The following is an 18,781-nucleotide window of genomic DNA, read 5'->3' as shown; positions in this document are numbered from 1 at the left end:
GTGAGGACTGACTATCCAACTATGCGGTATCATTAACTCTAGTAAGCCAGAAATGGCAGGCATGACCTAAGAGGTCGTTAGGCCAATAAAGAAGAAAAGGTACCGACCGACTTAGCTTGCCGTTTAGGCAGATGGCAGATGACTCGGACGCCAGATAATTCAGAATATCGGATTGATAGACGGTGTTACACCGTGGGCGGTATCAAGGACTTCTGTAGCTGGTCAAAACCATGACCGACAACCTTTTTTGGTATAACGTCGTTGAGAAGTCCTGGTCTGTAATTTCTGGTTTGACTTGATAGTGGGATATATAACTGTATGAATCCTCCGTATGAGTAGGCGGTCCGAAAAAGATTTGATACTTTTTCTCGCCGAGGGAAAGTCCAAAGCTATTAATAGCTGTGTAACTGGACCATATTTATTCTTATCTGCTTTAAATGATCCTGGGCGCCCGGTGAATGTGGCGACAGACGCGCTGGTTCCTCCAGGATTCAAACTCCATCTGGGCCGTTCCTCTGTAACGAGAACTACCTATCCAGCTACGTGATTTTATTGGCAGACTTGGCCTAAGAAGTAGGTAATCCAGAAGAGGAAGAAATACTTCTGGAAATTCTTCCTCGACCGCTATGAAGCATACAACATACTTTTTAATAAAATAATAATAGAAAAGCATCAACAATACATAAACTGTTCTTTTGAAATTGCATCAGACGTCGGCAATTATTTTACCGCGACTTTTATCCCTTGTAATAAACTATTTAATCCTTCAATCAACAAACGATCCTTCACAAAATGTGTCTGCAGAGGCCAACTATGGAAAATTAAAACCTTTATTGCATTCCGCAATATTAATTGCCAATCAAATGAAGCTAATTATGTTTTCTTTTGGCGTAAGTGGGGCGATCCGAATCATCCAAATTCAGATTGATGATACGATGTCGGTGATTACCCATGACTCTTAACTGACCATAAATAGTCGTCAGCAGCATATGCTAGCGATTCAGCTACGCATGAGTGGAAAAACGTTTTCAATCTCTCCACACCGATCTTGTGCGGGGTTTTACCGAATGCCCGAATCAATTCCCCTTGGAACGATTGAAGAGGGAAAAACAAAAACAAAACAAGCGCACCCGCCCATCGAGTAGCTGCAAACACCACTCCAGACGCCATGTGCAATGTACGAACAAGCAACAGGGGGACGGGGGAGGGAGGGAAATCTACAGTCTGCGCGATTCTGTCACGTTCCGTCTATCTGTCTGAGCTGGTTCGGTTTAAAGCCCTCTGCAGGCCCCGCCGCAACTCGCACTGGCAAAGATAACGATGAAAATAGAAGTGACCCCGCAGTCGGCAAACTCTCGCAGACGACGGTGGTGGTGTGCACGAAACGTCATCCGACACACCCGGGGCTCGATCGGGGGATCGTTTTAGCACTTGGCTGATCGTATGCAGAAGTGAACTAATTTTAGCCGCAACGATGCGCAACTCTCCTCCAAACACTGCACGAAGCAGTCAAGCCAAGGGTGGGTACGATCGTTGAAGGGAAAAATAGAACACCCCAAACGAACAACTCCTATGCATACACTCGTACAAGAATCGTGTGTAGAACGAGTGAAGCAAGGGGAATGTTAGCCACCAGCAACAGATGGCGCTGGGCGGTGGTAGAGTTACAGAAACAGAAAATTGCTTCAGTGTAGATGGAGAATGAAAAATGACTTAATTTATTATATTCCACGTCCCATTGGAGGGCATTGAACTCTAAATAATTAAAAGACAAAAGTCGATTGTTCACATTTCATGATGCAATGCTAAAAAATTAGGGACCTCTCTACAAACACAGTTATAATTCCAGCTGTAAGATCAGGATAACAAACGATCAACAAAATACCGAAGAGAACATAGACTTTCGCCCAAGTAAGTTAATAAATATGATAAGTTATAATAAAATGTTGGAACACTTCAAAAATTTGTTATGAAACTACGTTTATCTTCAAAGCAAACTCTAGACGAAGTCTCAGAAATTAAAATATCCCAGGACTCGGCTCTTGGGACGAAATAATTCGAGCACCGACCAAGAGTCCGCATGCAACATACAAGAAAGTTGCATCCAAGTCGTGTGGCAACTGATCGAATTACACTGCATGAAATCAGATCGGGTGAAGTGAAATTTATCCAAATAAGTTAGGACTCGTTTTACTTTACACAAGAGCTGATTAATTATGAGGGAGTAAAATAAAAAATTATAAAAAATGTTATCTCGGTATTTAAACATAACTGCGGAAAACAATTAGCTTCTCAAAACACTTCATTGCTTCCTCTCGATTTTACGTAATTTAATCGGATAAGAACAAGGGGAATGCCATTTAGTGGTTTAGATTGTTGCTGAAGAGAACGTGGCGCCGAGAACCTCTCCTCCACCTGATGATGTTGCTGTCTGTGATCTTCTCGGAAAATATCCCGTCGCGAGACACGCTATCCTTACCTTGTTCATGCCAGATCCAGTCGGGACCGCGGGCGACTCTAATGCCCGCCGCTAGCATGGCTGGTGACGCCGTATTGTCAGACTGGGGCGGAGACACCACTCCAGCGTACAATTCCAGCACCCTTGCCTAACACCCCCCGGGGGCCTGTCACTTAACAAACACACGCAGAACGTACTATATAACAGTCCTGTCTTGGTCCACAGTTCTTCAGCTAGCCTGTCGGATGAACCGCGTACACACTGCACGCGCACTGCTGTCCGTTTTCTGCACTATGCTGGATACATCTGCTGCTGGGAGATATGCACGGGTGATGTGCAAGTGTTCAGCTTCAGCACTAGAAAGAGACGGTGAGATAGAACGGGTAAACGTTAAAACTCATCCTAGCAGAAAATGAAGTGTAATTGAAAAATTATGAGTAATTAAAGACAGGGTAAATTCGGCACAACTACTCCACATCTCGCTTGCTTGCTTGCCCAGTCTGGGAGATCCATCGTGTTCGGCACACGACGATCGAAAACAACGAGCTGTCCGAGCGAATCAAATTAACTCGCATTTAATGGGTCAACAAGATGTCGAATCGGCGACCGGGCGTCCACAAATGCCGGCCAGGCCGGGCTTCCATCCCTTCCCGAAGCGTCCGGCACGTCGAGCCGAAGACGAGAGCATGTCTCGGTCGAACGTCCGAACTGGCCCCCGGGAGGGGCTGTGTTGGGAATCCTGCAGAAGAAGACACGTTCATGTCCACTGCATTTTGGGGTGGCTTGTGCGCCGACCCCTTGAGTTTGTGGCAGTGTGGCTGTGTATGTGTGTGTGTGTGAGTGTGTATGTGTGTACGTGAGGAGTTCGATCAGCCGGTGGCGATGACGATGATGATGGTGAACACGAGCCAACATCGTATCGCCGTTGGTCAGTGGCGAGAGCGAACATAAAACTTTATTCGTATAGCATGTTTTTTTTTTATTGCCGTTCATGCCCCGTTTGGTCAACACACCATCGGGGAGGGCATGGTGTGTGCTTATGTGCAAATATTCAGCCAGTTCGTTGCTCACCTCCTAATCCACGATAGGATTCCGCATCGTCTTGGGTGTCTTGCATACAAGGAAACGCCAATGCGAATGGAATGCTCGGACTTGTACAGGGTGGTACGGAGGGACACGATCACTGTCAAGGATAAGCTCGAATTGAAAATTTAAAATAACAAATTCGAAAGCATGTTGATCATTTCAAATGTTACATTCCTCTATGTTTTATTTTGCTTTTATTTATTAGCTTAATGGACCATTAATTTCATTTTTGCAAGAGAATTTTAAATGTCATCATTGCAAATAATATTTGTTTTATATTCGATCAATAAAGATCACTAGCAATACGGCCAGGCCGTTCTTTATGAATAAAAAAAAAGATCACTGCAAAAAAATGGTTGTACAAAATAAGGAATAGAGCAATTTTTCTGATATATATTGTGATCAAAACAAGGGTCAATTAAAACGTGCGTGAAAACTAAATGTAAAGCCTAGTTCTCATGAAATTTAATTTTGATTATCAATTTCAACTCATGAAGATAAATCGACTGATGAAGCCATTATCAATCCAGCAATCAGATGGTACTGTTAATAAAAACATAAAAATAAACTTGTTGTGTCACAAAAATAAACTTAAATAGCCAATACCGTATGAAGGACTGCATACAACCTTTTTACCTAAAACAACTTATTTTAAAATTATTTTTTTCGAATTCTTGGTGATGCATAAAAATATCCATTAAATTCTTCAAAAACATCCTTACACAGCACACTCACCCTGTGCCTTGGTTTATTATTCTTCATACCCATTGACATATTTAACAGTATGTAGATGAATTCTTGTACCGACGCCAACGAAAGGCGCGATCTGCAAGAGCTGGTCGTGCGGTGTTGGTGCGAAACAATTCCACCCTACTTATTCCTTCCAAAGTGAGCATAGCCGTGCAGTGACACAGTGGAGCATAAGTCACCACCAACTCACTACACACCTAAAGCGCATACCTCGCGCTGGATAGGGGCTGCTGCAACTCGATGTTCTCGCATGTACGATGACTAATGTCGGTGCTATTTTTCTGATGACAGCCGGCAGCTGTGCTCAGCAGCAACCCCGATAATGGTCTATTTTATTTTTCCTGGCCCTCACTCAATGTGCCCCAATAGTCGTAGATAAAGTTTAACCAGGAATTTCGGTAATCCATTCGACTAGGTTGTGTGCAGTTCAATTTCGTCACCGACACACGGAACAGCGTTCCACAATTTCGGAAGCGAACGGAAACGGGGCCGTCAAATTCCGGACAATTGAGAAGTAGTAAGGCAGATAACGAAATGCGTAAACGTGACACATAGGTTTATGATGACGACAATCCGTGGGGTTGTGCGTTGCTGTCTAATCGTTTGAAGCGACACACAGCAGTAACGATCATTATACATCATTTTGGGGCACGGCTTTAGGAATAGAAACTTTTTGGAGACGAATTTATTACATCAACTTCAGTTTATTATCTGTTTGTTATTTTAAAATTTTGAATTTGTACAAAAGAAATAAAACAACATAAACAATCATCTTATTAAATATTTACAACGAAAACGTGTCTTGATCCTCAAATTAACGGACACTCAATTTCTTCCCATTAATAGCAATTGGTTTTACTTAACGACGCGTCCGACCATTGCTAGACCTCCCCAATAACAGACGTTCGCATGCTGACCGACCCCGTCAACGTACAACTATTGCCTTGGAGAAAGGAAAGACAGGCGTTTTAATAATCACACACATAGTGTATGCTGTACTGTACGAATAATGTCGTGTTTAATGGACGTTCATCCCGGGGTAACGGGAGGAGGGCGGTAGTTCTGGTACGCTATGGACAACGACCGAGAGTCTCCATAAGTTCCCATGTGGCAAACCATAAACCCGCCAACACTATACACACCGCATCCGGTTTCATTTAAACTCGGTTCCGCCTGGAAAACTCGGAGGGGGGAACTGAGAGACAGAGCGAACATACAGTCCCTAATGACCACCCCTTGAGTTATAGGAAAAATACGAACAGCAAAAAAGCAAAAAAAACCGAACCGGGAATTGATGCCGATGACAAACCCTTGCCGAACCGAACGAATGTCGCTTGTGAGACAACATTTCCGTAAACGCACATTCCGCTCCCGTCTTTAGTACGCGCCATTTCGTTGACCCTTGGCTGGGTTTTAACCGACCGATTCGATTATCGGATCACATCATCACCGGCGCCATTTTGTTTACATGGCCCCATTTAATGTAACCCGTATGTACACTGATTAAAGTCCACGATGGGGACTGTGCGGTGCGATGTAGAGCGGAAATGGAGGCGTTGTCTGTTATGTTCGGTGTTGGTAATGGTGTTTGATAAGTGGTTAATAAGTGGTATCAATCGCATTGTCACCGTGTGACTTCCCATTCGGACCTCCGTATTCGAAAACTAGTTCTGTATTGGATAGCTTCGAAAAAAAAAAGAATAGTTAACGGTGCGGTACTAGTAGACCCACAAGAGAACAGTTGAAGGAGTGTTCCCCGTTCGTGGCATAGAGAACCGATTCCCACCCAACCATTGTGTTCCCGGTTATGGTCAGCGCGTTTGCCAACGGTACATACGGTGGCCAACCATACATAACGCTCTATAATTTTAATCGCGGCGCATTTCCGGTACGTTGGTGGAGGCGTGCATCTTAATTTACTGTTCGAACGGTGCATGACAATAAGGTGGAAGAGTGGGTTCTTTCGCACAGGATTTGAAGCGGCTTGGTGGTGATGTGTAAGGTGCATACATTCTGGCACAATGCAGGTTGAACCGTGTTTGATGGGAAATTAAAGTTTTGTCTGAGCAAAATTTTTGTGAAGCCTTCATTTCCATCTCCTATAGCAATACGTGTTGGCCAACAATCGAGAAGTGTTGGCCTGCCTAGAATTTCTGGCTTCCTTGACTTTTTTTTTTGTTACTGGATGATCAGTTCTGTGGGTCTCTGAGCTGTGATTCTCGGACCAAATATGGACTTCGAAAAGCTCCATTCCATCGCTTTCTGAAGAGTACTGACAACTAATTTTAATCTGGGCCATACTTAATCATTTGTATTCTGGACCTCCTCTCGTGACTCACCGAATTTTACACGAGATGATCCAGTTTTTGCCATCTTCTTCAGAAATCCACAACTATGATATCAGTACCAGTAGGGACTTTGTAGCTAAAAGTTTGGGAAACTCTTGGCTCCTAGGCTCTAGAATGAATAGTTTATCAATTTGAAAGAAACCAAATAAACTAGAGCATAAATAATTATTTACAGCACAATAAAGAAACGGTTTTACCACGTTGAGCAAATCATTCTCTGGTTTCTTGAGATCTTTCATGCGTGCTTCTGATCGTCCGTTTGCACGCGATCTCAATTATTTGCATCGGATCCGAGACTAGTTCCTTATCTCCATATTTCGCGAGGATGCGCAAGAGTAGCACCGCATACTAATCAGCGCTCATTCTTAGTCGCATCTCCGCGCATTTCGAGGTCCTTCCCTGAAAGTGTCACACACACGCACGGCATTTCTCTCCTGCTCTCGATTAGTCGGCTGTGTGATGGGGGAATGGAGAACTTCGGCCAGATTGCGAAGGTTCTCGTGCTGAATCAAAAAGACCTCATCGCCTCTCGGTTCCAGTGCCGGCTAAACATGAATGAACAAGCGCACGGATGAATGTTAACCAAACCACAAGCCCGAATGAATGTTACATTTTGCACATTAGGCTTTTGTTTATTTATTTATGTATTTTTCTTTTTGCAACAACAAAAAAAAAAACGTCCCAAGCCCAAATCGTGTGACCGAAGCGGGGTGAGTCGTTTTTGTTTCATAAGCTACTATCGCACTCACTCGGCGCACCATCGGCAAAAGGCTCAGTTGTCACGGGTGCGACAACAATACGCGGCGGAACGGTCTCGCACCAGTACCGTGACCAACCAAACAACGGCAGCAGCAGCGCAATATACACAGCCGACGTACTACAACACTACTGCAGTGTCATTGCGGCTATTCGATCGCACTTGTGAGAAAGACACTCGAATGGACACTCGCGGTCTCGAGACGAGAAGCCAAACACACACAAACGCGCGTGCACCGGAGGGTGGTGGAGTGGCACAATGGGAGAAGGGGTGAGCAACGAATAAAATAATAAAAAAACGACCAAACAACGTGACGAAACCGCACCGAACACCGGCCTTGGAGTCGTGCACCGGACTGTGTGCAAATAGTAGAAGGAAAAACACCCACCCGCCCGCCCGTCCGGCGCGCCTCCCCATCCATGGTAACACACCCTTTAGCCATTTTACTTTCCACTTCGCGTATCGCGACGACCGATCCGAACCGTTCACACCTGGGCATGGGACCGGCAAACCAGCGCAAAAGGTTAGCTCTTTATGCAACACGTTGCACTCTCCCTGTGGCCGATGGCGACGACACTTATCTGGCTAGTTCCTCTTGCCTCCCCCCCCCCCCCGATACTCCACGCGTCCCGTGAGCAAGGATGGGCGGAAAAAGGGATTTTATTCTCCACCCCACCCGCCAGTACTGCTGCTTCTTTGGGAATCGCATTTCTCTAATCCGATCCGAATCTAGCTGATTGAATTCACTGCAAACACGTGTGCGGCAGTGGGACAGCCAGACAGCTGCGATGTTTGCAGATTTGTTTTATTTTACTCGCTTTTTTTTGTGCGCCCGCTCTGTTGGCGTATGATGGACATTTTAAAGGGAAGTATGCAAATAACAAAAGGCTCTTCGAAAAAACGACAACCACAACAACCTATGCAAATTAGTTATTTGTATAGATAGGGGTGGATTTGTCGAGTACAAATGGATAGTAAACAAGTCAATGTGCTTTAGGCGGTATTTTGTATTGAAAAGCAATTGATGGTAGCCACTTTGTTTTTATAATTTAAAGCTACTAAGGATGATCCTCTGAACCAAAAGGCAGCATAATTGTAACTGTCTTCAATGAAAAGACAAAAAAAAATTGCAATGATTATGGCATGAGGTCATCCCTGACGGCTGCAGTATCATTGCGTAGTTAAGCTAGATAAAACCCCATTAAACACCAATTTCCAGGCTTTATAAGTTTTAGAAAACCAGTTATCGAACGTGATAAGAAATGTTGGAAATTCCCTCCGCAATTTGCAACAACCATCGAACATCTGGTCAAGTGGTGGCGATATTGGTGAGGAGGTTCTCACAGCATTGCGCTGATAAACTCATTACCGATGGCAAATAAATGCGCGCCATTGAACTACGCGACCTTACTACGCGTGACGCTGTTTATCAATAAACCACCCCCCACCCCCCCTCCCCGTCGACGCCAAAGGGCATAAAATAATCTTCACATGAAGGGACGGGCTGAGGAACGATGAGTCATGCAGCAGCGCGTGTACTGTGCGCGCCGACGGTACCGGTTGTAATTTGTAACCGGAGACTGGGAAAAAAATTTAGGGGAGCTGAGGGCAAGAAGCTTCAAGGATATTATTTTAGGTTTTTTTAAAATATATTATATCAATGTAAGTTCGTTCTTTATGAATAAAAAAAAAATATATCAATGTAAGTTTCAGAGCGGGGTATTGGCCAAGCCATTCACCACATATAAAAAGGAGATACGAGAAATTTTAATGCTTTTCCCGAAAATGGGTGGTCAAGTGATTTAGAAAATCTGAGTCATAGAACAGATTTATTTTTTAGCATTTGACCGCGTATACAGTGATGGACAATAGAACAAGATAACATGATGTTTTAAAAGACCACCTCCCCGTACGCAGGGCTGATTACTTTGCAACGAGTAAAATCAAGTCACAGAAAGCCAGAAATGGCAGGCCGAGACCGTTGAAGGTTGAAGTTAGTGCCAAGGAAGAAGAAGAAGGGATCAAACTGAAGTATTCAAAGTGCTGAAAAACTTTTAAAGATATAGACGAATCCTTGGTGGATGTCTGCGGTATTTGGTTCTAGGATTTTTTGGGCATTATTTTCTGATTGTTAAAAAAAATTCTCAAAACTTTTATCAACCTGATTTTGTCTCAAAGCAGTTGAGATGCTCACATCTCATCCTAACCGTGATCTTTACTAGTTGGTAGAGAAAAGATTTTTCCTTCACTACAGAAGACATAATTTATCTTAAAATTTTTCGAAATTTGTTAGTGAAATGATCTCCCATTTATCTAGTGGGGGTCATTTTACCCTATTTTCCTCTAGAGAAAGAAATTTGTCAAAAAGTACATCTTAATTTATTACTTTTCAAAACTACTCGGTAATCGTTTGTGCGTGTGTGACACATTCAATAGTAGCGTTGAAGTTTAATAAAAAAACACATCTTTTTCGTGTGGTGAAAAACAAAATGGCATATCATCCGTGCAAACAACATCCCCTCAGCTCGGTTCCCAAAATGGTTGCCGACGATCGGAGAACAGTTCAGGAGTGATGGTCACCGTCGCCACCATTACCGCCCAACCGAAGAAGTCCAGTGGAACACGTTCCGCCATTTCGCCCACGAATGATTCTCACTTTTTCCCAACGGGGTGGTAGGTAGGTAAGACAATCCGACCGCAAAGTACAGATCGTCTCCGATGCACAAACCTCCACCACCACCACCAGCAGCAGTATCCTTTGCCTTCACATAGTTGCGGTGAAAAGTAAATAAATCACCAGGCGTAAGACAACAAAGATAAAAGAATGCTCCAGTTTCTGTGTGTAAGAGGATTTCTTTTTCTTCTTCTTTTTGTGTTTTTTTTTTTCAGCCTTCGCGAGGTGGGTAGTGTGTGTTTTTGCTGCGTTCCGCCATGCTGCACAGACATGGACATTAGTCATCGGAGCGGATCGGAGCTACGAACCTGGATGACAACAGTGTGGTGTGGTCGGTGCGCTTAGGGGAGTTAATTTTTTTTTTTTGCTATTGCCCACCAACCACCGTCATCCCTATCATACCAACATATCATCATGCGTTCATCACACGGCATCACGCCATCGATAGCGCGAAACAAAACACCCTTTTCTACCCCTACTGCCCTCACCAGCGGAATTTCGCGAAGTTCCGCGAGACGGAGGTCAAAATTTACATCCATTAAATGCAATAACTGCCACAAAACAGTCCATCATCGTGTACGCATCATTTGACGAGTCGGAAGGTCGTGACGAATGTGTGTGTGTGTGTGTGTGGCAATGAAAAAACATAACCGAACATGAAGGTTACCCCCAAACGAAATAGAAAGCGTTGATGAACTCTGCGATGTGAACACGTGTACTCTAAATGTTTTTCGGGTTGTTCTGACTTACAACGAACCCCGCTTGTAACTGAAACACCACCAACCCACTTCAAATTGAAGCACGTTTCGAGCGATGAATAAAAGCACAAGTTGTAATAAAAACCCGCGAAACGCTAAACTATTGAGCTAAATTGACAGCTGCAAAGCAAACAAACGTTGTCAGGGCTATTAAGATAACATTAACTAGCCAGGAGCGTTCAGTGCCCAAAATCAAGCCACAATTATAGCACAAACAATTAGGGCGGAACTTAATAAAACAGCAAAGTAAATAGCGCCTCACTTCGCTGATCGACGTGTTGGGTTTTGTGTTCACCCACTAAAGAGTCGGTCAAAGAACAAGAAAGGAAAAAGGCAGTCTGCTAACCAAGTGTGCAAAAAGAAAACAAGAAAACGCATGAAAAATGTATAACACTACACGTAAGCTCTGTAACAGTAAGTTTATTACGAAAAGCACCGTTATGAATAATATCGCCTCAAGAGCGGGCACAATGTCTGCACTAACTTTATGAGACGCACAGCCGTGGAGGAAAACTTTAATGAAAGATCGGTCTGCCACTTGCAAGGAAGTGTGGTATATGGAGGAAATGAAATAAAATACGCATAAAAAGCCCGTAACGATTGTGCAGCTACCGTGACAAACGTACACCCGCGTCCCGGTGCACGTAAAGTTCCGATTCAACGGAGGAACAAAGGAAAAGAAAATGAAGGAAAAAAAAGCCAGCAGCCCCCCCCCCCACCCCCGATGCTAATGAGTGTATCATGAATGGAGGGTCGAATAATACTTGAACGAATGACATCGGAACGAAAAGACACAAGGACAATCTTAACCAACAAAAGACGCTGAAGAAAAGCTCATCCAAATATAGCGAGCACTCTTGACGCTTAGCAGAACAAAAAAAGAAAAAGAAAGCAACTGATGAAGTACATTGTGCCAGCTCAACGAGAAATGATACGACGGACGATGGAGCTGATCCTTGCAGCAAGAAACGATTAATTAAAATCATACGAGCAAAATAATACAATATTCGCTGCTCTGACACATTCATCCGTCAATCTGTCAAGGCGTACTCATTCACGATCATGCTCTACCCAGCGCAACATTACTTATGCGATGCATTGCACTCTGCGTCCTAGTGCATCCATCATATCCGAAGACGGCGGGACTTACAGCTTCACAACCTACGCTCGGATGAGTTTGCAACATACTGCTACTCAACTTTGAAAAATAAACAACCAAAGACCTCGTTTTTTTTACATTTGATGTGAATGACGAATAGAATCCGCACCCCGGTATGACACACACGGCATAGTGCGAATAATATACTGGCTGTCGCCCACCCATCCCGCCATGTGCCTCGTTCGGTTGAGCCACGTGCCAAGACTAGGCGGCTTGAGCCACCGATCGTACGCGCACTAAACGGCACCTATAACATCTCGCACCGGGGAGCAAGAATATGAGCGCTTACTTGTACACAAATGCCAGTAAAATGGAAAGATTTTATTTCTCTTTACTTCATGGAAGTTGGCATGATACGCAACCGCTTGGGTTGTAGTCGGACGGAGAAATGAGGATAGCGAGCTGGAAGTATAGTGTGATTGCGCTCCCCAACATGGTCGACAGGAAGAAGGTTTTGCGCACGCGCCAACCACTGACAGCAGGCACACGTGTTGGTATGCAAGTGAGCGGGTCCAGATTGGCTGGCTTACCTTTCGAACGGGGTAAAGACGGGAAAGTGAGCTAAGCAAAGTGGTAATGGAGCATAGAGGAGCCATATAATTATGCATGACTAGTTGCCTCGTCTATCTACCACTGATAGCAGCAATGTTTAAGTTGGACATTCTGCTTAGGATGGTTTCCTTTGTTTAGGGTTTCTTTTCTTTTGACTTGATTTTTGCGTTGTCTTTATTATTTTGAGAACTTTTTTTATTTTTTGTTGTTTTTATTAGTTTTTTATGGTTGGCGACCACAAGCGGTTTGTTGTGATTGTTACTACATGTGATGTTTTCTGTTTACCTTTTCCTTCAATGTTCTTCTTTATTTTATTATTTAGATGACATTTTTTATTTTTATGTGCTTTTTGTACGTCTGTTTACTAACTTTTTTTTTTAATTTTGCTGCTTTAACGCCTGTACATCTAGGGTGATTCCGTGTCCGTGAGTCATCCGCATACAGTCAGATTTGCAACAACTGCGCAGCACCACCGCCTTGTCAACAGCATTACCTTGTCCTCATCATCGTCATCGGCGTTCGTTTGCGCTATTAGTCGTACAAAAACATCGCACGCGCCAGAACAAGCCATGTGCGCAGAAGCGTGCTGGTATGGCCCAACGACGTCCGTTATGTGTGCAGTAGTAGGTCGGTGGTGATGGGGCCGGCTGTTGTTGTTGTTACGTTCGTATTTTCCCTGCGCGGAGAAGCACACGATAATCGCTAAAACCAACAACACTTGGTGCCACCGGAGGCACCCAGCGAGTGGATCGTGGTGATACGTATTTCTGTGTGTGTGTGTGTGCGTTGTTTTCGCTGCCTCCCGGTTCGAGGTTTAAGACAGCCGGCAGATAGGAACGGCGAATGTTAATTACATTAATATGCAGCCACACACAGAGAGGGAGGGTTTGTAGACGATGACAACGGCAGCGAGGGTCGAGGGCGCCATACACATACACATTATGCACCGAAACGATGCAGTTTTTAGCATGTTGCGAGTTAGCATGCCATCGTGTGTCCGCGGACCGACTCACTCACCCCGACGAGCCCCGTGATGGCGGCGAAAAAGGGCAGTCCGAAAAAAATAAACCAAACCAACAGACCCCACATTCGAGAGCCGTATCCTTAGCGCATGCAGGGCACGTTGCTTCACATAATAGCCTTCGGAAGGGGTTTCGTTTTTTTTTTTTTTTCATTTAAACTCACGGTTGTTTTCCAACTTTATCTCACCAACTGTAGCAGAAACGGTCAAGGAAAGTGAAAATTGGTCTTATTTTTCGCCCTTTATATCGCGTCGCTGTGCTTATCGCGGGACGCTGCAGCGTTTTATGTGAAAGTGGATTAAGTGGGTTAAGAGTGTTGCTGTTTTCGGTGGTGCCACAAATGATACAACCGGACGGATTGAAGCAAATCATAAAAAATATGAAGGCTGAAGCTTCATCACCAGGCAGACCAGGCAGACCAGGCAACAAACGCCGTACCCATCCATCATGGATATTGCATCCGAGAGCGTTGAAGACACTTTCCAATGCTTCTTTGTGGCCTCGCCGTTCGATCGACATTCGTCACGGTCATAAGTTATTGGAAGGCTGCTTCATATAGCAGCTTTTTGATGTTATAAGTTCATACAAACAGCCCAATAAAGTTCAACTGAGGTTTCTACACCGGTGGTTGGCAAACTTTTTGGAGTTATAAGTGAAACAGCGATGAAGTACATTAAAGAGCTAAATTGACAATTCGAACTAAGAAATTATAAAAGCTATTGAAGCTTTTGTGAATGAGTAAAGGTATATTTTACAACGTGTTTTTTTAAAACTGATACAAGTCCAGCCTACATAGTCGATTGCTTTTTGGAAGATCAGTTTATACTAAATTCGAGATGGAGAGGCTATAGTTGATCCGGCTTTACAACAACCTCCTCTCTTGAGAAAAATAAGAAAACCGAATCGGGCTAGGTCCTAGCGATGTAGCTCTTCCTGTAACACAGTAAACCTGCATCTTAGACCCAAAAGACAGAACATTGGCCAAGACGATTCTGGACTTGACGTACACTGTTGTACAGAATCTACAGTCGGAGGCATTTGTAAATAATGTAAATTATCTAATGAAATTAATTTCAACAGTTTTCCAAAGATATACATCCTTTTTCTATACTCAACTCTCGTTTGCTATGTTTTAAAGCAATGGAAGTGAAGAAGAAAGGACACCAAAGCTCGTCAAAACAGAAAATAATTTAAAATTCGAATCAGTATGGAAGTGTTTGTGCATTATCCGAATTTGTCCCAGTTCCTCGTCCCTCGCTCAACACTAACAAAATTGGCCCAAGGAGAGAAGCATCCACTCAAACACACAACCTCGCACACACCGGAATCGTTAGTAATTCTCAATAAAAAGGATCATTACGACACCTTAATTTAGAGAGCATTTGGATGCGCACGTTTCACCTTCAGATCCATTGCTTTCAGATAGCAACGACAAAAAAAAACACTTGCCAACGGAACGGAACTTTAAGCTCGCCCGTTCAAACGCACACGCCAGTAAAAACCAATTCGTGTGAAGAAACATTACCCGGGGTTGTGTCGGCTCGGGAAGGTGGTGCGCTTTTTAGGGTGGTGAACCCGGCCGAACTCCTGCCAATAAAATATGTATGAATGATCCCGGCGGCCCCGGTAAGCATTAAATTGAGCGCACGAGCTACGGGGCGAACCCCGGAATCCTATCAGGGATATCTGAACGAAAGGTATGCTGAAGTAACGAAAACGAGAGCCTGTTCGGATAGAAGAACGAGCAACCGGTAGAAAAGGACATGAACTCGACGCTAAGAAATACTGATCCGATTGGCAGTAATGTACAGCGAGCGCTGCCGTACACACGTCTTCCTTCCGTTCCGGTGCTGGTTGACGCAAGGTGACAACGGAAGCACTAAATAAGTCAAAAAAAAACTAAGCACAATCCTCCACAAACCTTTCGACCCCCCCGGAGCAACACTTATTTATATGGTGGTAATGGTTGGGAGAACACGGGCCGCATAAATCGCCCCTGTCTCTAATGAACTCTGTATGGTGTGAGGTTCATTTTATTGCAGTCCGCATGTGTAACACGTTGCCGGAATGCAGAAAAGTTAAATTATTATTCACAAATTACTCTCTGTGTTCGAATGTCGGGAAACATGTTCTTGTAGAATCACAGACAGTATTACGAAATTTGTAGTATAAAAATATAATCCAACATTAATATAGAAATGGATGAGTAGAGTAGAAACAGACAGTGAATGATCATCATTAAAACTGCTTAAAGGAAGGATTCACAACAGGAGTATTTGTTAATCGTGACAAGTTATGCACAAGTTTCTTAACATTGTCCCACTATCCGAAGGCCATTTGTTACACTATTCATGGTTTAAACCCAGCACGGGGCATCATCATCATCAAATGAACCATGCCACCAGAACGACTACCGTGCTCGGAGAAGCAGAAACCGTCCGAGCTGACGCGAAACAGAATATCGTTACTTCCTTAAACGAGACACGCGAGAGGACTTCCCGGATCTCGACCACGCCCGGCAATGGCATGTGTGATAAGGAAAGCCGGAGCAAGAGTCCCGAGAACGTCGGCATCAAGCGGGGAGACACACATGAATCATCGTCAATCATGGGAAGCTGATGGGATACTCTCTTGCTGAGCAAGCTGCTGAAAGTAACGACCCTTGAATGGGAGGCCTGTCACAGCTCCCGGCACCCCTACGGTTACTTGGTGACTGTGCTCCTTGACCTCGGCATCTTATACGCGCCCAAGGGCACCGAGAGATGTGGTGAAGTAGCATCACCGCCGTTCTTGTCTTTGCCGTCCATCATCAATCGCTTGTTTGGCCATCAAGCTCTCGTAACCATCGGGGCCACTCAAACGCACTTGCCGGAAGGAAAAGCATTGCACCGAAGCACGAAGTGCAAATGTCGTACCGGGAGGGGGCCAATTGTTAGTTGTTACTTGTTGGCAACAGGAGCCGCCTTTGGTGCGGCCCTATAACCAAACAAACAACATGTTACAAATGCATGGGAGCCGGTGATGAAAAATAGACTTGCAGTCCTTCTATGTCTCGCTCTGTCGCTCACTTTGAACACGGGCCTCACAAGAACCGTTCAGCAGCCGGTATAGATGAAAAGACACATTGCAATGAAGATTCACATTTTCTAAAGATGATGAACACGTTTGAAAGAGGCCGCATTCAGGTACGTGATTAATACAGGAACCACCGCCACTATTCAAGAAGAACGAACGAACAGTCGTTTCGCAAAGGATGCGAATAGCTTTTAGAACGTTAGAACGGGTTTCATTTGCAGCGTTTTTCTTTTCTCATTTGGATCACTATTATCTTTTAAATGAGCTATAAAGGACTCGTCCGTCCAGTAATCGTAAAGGAAAATGGGGGTTCTAAAGGCGAATGTTCTCAATAGAAGTTTCCAAAAGGAAGCTTACGTTTTTTTCATATTTTCGTAGCAATATAGCAATATTGGTGGTTATTACCTCTAATTATTTGTGGTAGATTTGTGTTTCCAAGAACATTAAGGATATCTTAAAATTACGCTTCATAAAACGATTATTACTTACCAAGTGGGATATTCAATGCTCATAGAACAGATGAGCTAATTGTTCAAGGCCTAGGTCCTGGACTTTTGATCTCGAGATCCAGATTTGACAGACTTACTTACTTATCCTGACGACTGCAAGAATCCTCGATAACGTTCACGGTCCAGCGCCTTTATCTGCCAATCCCGGTAATTCTGGCGGACGCATCAACGCCATCACTCTATTTCAGTTTGAACTTACCACGCCTCCTCTGTCTGTGTGGACAGCCTAAAAGGACTTTACGGGCTGGGTCGTCCGGTGTCATTCTCATGAAATGATCAGCCCACCGGAGCCTGGCAAGACTAATTCGCTGCATGATGGTGAGATCATCGTACAGCTCGTAGAGCTCGTCGTTGCAGCGGGGCTCCTCCATTGTCCTTCCACACATACGAGGCCAAAAATCCTCCATTGTCCTTCCACACATACGAGAACAAAATTCTTTCTGAGCATCTCCCACTCGAACGCGGCTAAGAGGGTTTCTGCCCATTCCCCGTCTATGCCCAGTGTTTGCAAAACTTCTAGCAGGATTGTTTAGTCGTGCAATTACTTTTATTTTGTAAGCATTATTAAATTGCTGTAGCTTCCGTTTTTGTCTTCTAAAGTATTTCCCGACCTCGAAGGTGTGTTATGAAAATATGTGATGTCTATTGGACGTTTGTTGGGTTGTTGGGATGTTATTTGTATAGCACCTGCATGGAGTTTACGGTGGCTTTCGTGTTTATAAACAATCTGTCGTTTATAACCTGTTGATTCTATAGCTTGAGGTGAGTTGTGCTTGTTTTGTTTACACTATAGTCAGAAAAGTTTAGATACTATTCTGACAAAAGTTGTCTATCAAACGAAGTTTTTGAATTCAAGTTGAATACAAAAAAATATATGTTATATTTCACTTTCAATTGCAAAATATTTGGTAATAATTTTGCGTTTGCTAAACTTTCTTTTATTACTTTTTTCAGTTGAACTTAACAAGGAATGTGTGTCCGGTGTAAAAGTCTGTTTCAGTGCGATCATTGTTTTCACACAAGCACACAACTCACTCGCCTTAATTATCTTAAATTGAACAACTACAAATAATAGCCACGCTCGTTGCATTTCTCTTCAGCGCGGCTACTTTCTTCGTTCTTTGAATGGCCACAAATTGTTAATTGCACCACCGAAGGCCTGGTCAACTCGAGCAGTCAAAGCGAGCAGCTGCAAATGCGGTGAAACGTCATCTCGCCAACCCACCCCACCCAACATGGCTTCTGCTAGCAACAGCCAACACAGCAGCAGGAGGTCCTGCAATTAAATCCACTTTCAACGACATCCCTCGCTTCCGGTACCAGGTTCCGGCAAGAACATTAAAGTTTAGTGGCACAAAGCTCCGCAGTACCGTACGATTCCTTTTAGGAGGGATACATTCTGCAAACGCTGGGCAAGCTATGGCCGTGAGCCTCAGATGTTGATAAATGATGGGTGAGGATGACGAGTTCCGGTAGTGTAACACCATTTGCAATCAATCGGACTGATTGCATTCAATGGGTAATGGGCGGTGGGTAGCAGTATCGTACCGTTGCAAGATCAATTACCCTAATCGATGCTCTGCAGCGGTAAATGCGCTAACCACCCTCGCTAGCGATCGAACACAGATTGAAC

At 44.0% G+C, this 18,781-nt stretch overlaps 1 protein-coding gene across 5 annotated transcripts in view; it reads right to left on the bottom strand.

The window, feature by feature from the left end:
* LOC118513560 (E3 ubiquitin-protein ligase MIB2) overlaps positions 1-18,781 on the bottom strand; it is a 48,988-nt gene that overhangs the window by 19,432 nt on the left and 10,775 nt on the right. For all 5 annotated transcript variants that reach the window (XM_036059483.1, XM_036059485.1, XM_036059484.1 and 2 more), the window contains exon 3: positions 2,480-2,814. In XM_036059483.1, coding sequence (XP_035915376.1) covers positions 2,480-2,537 — 58 coding nt within the window. In that variant the 5' untranslated portion in view covers positions 2,538-2,814. The remainder of the gene's footprint in view (positions 1-2,479; positions 2,815-18,781) is intronic.

Source organism: Anopheles stephensi, chromosome 3, assembly GCF_013141755.1.
Source record: "Anopheles stephensi strain Indian chromosome 3, UCI_ANSTEP_V1.0, whole genome shotgun sequence".
NCBI lineage: Eukaryota > Metazoa > Arthropoda > Insecta > Diptera > Culicidae > Anopheles > Anopheles stephensi.
This window is presented reverse-complemented; position numbering and strand designations above follow the sequence as displayed.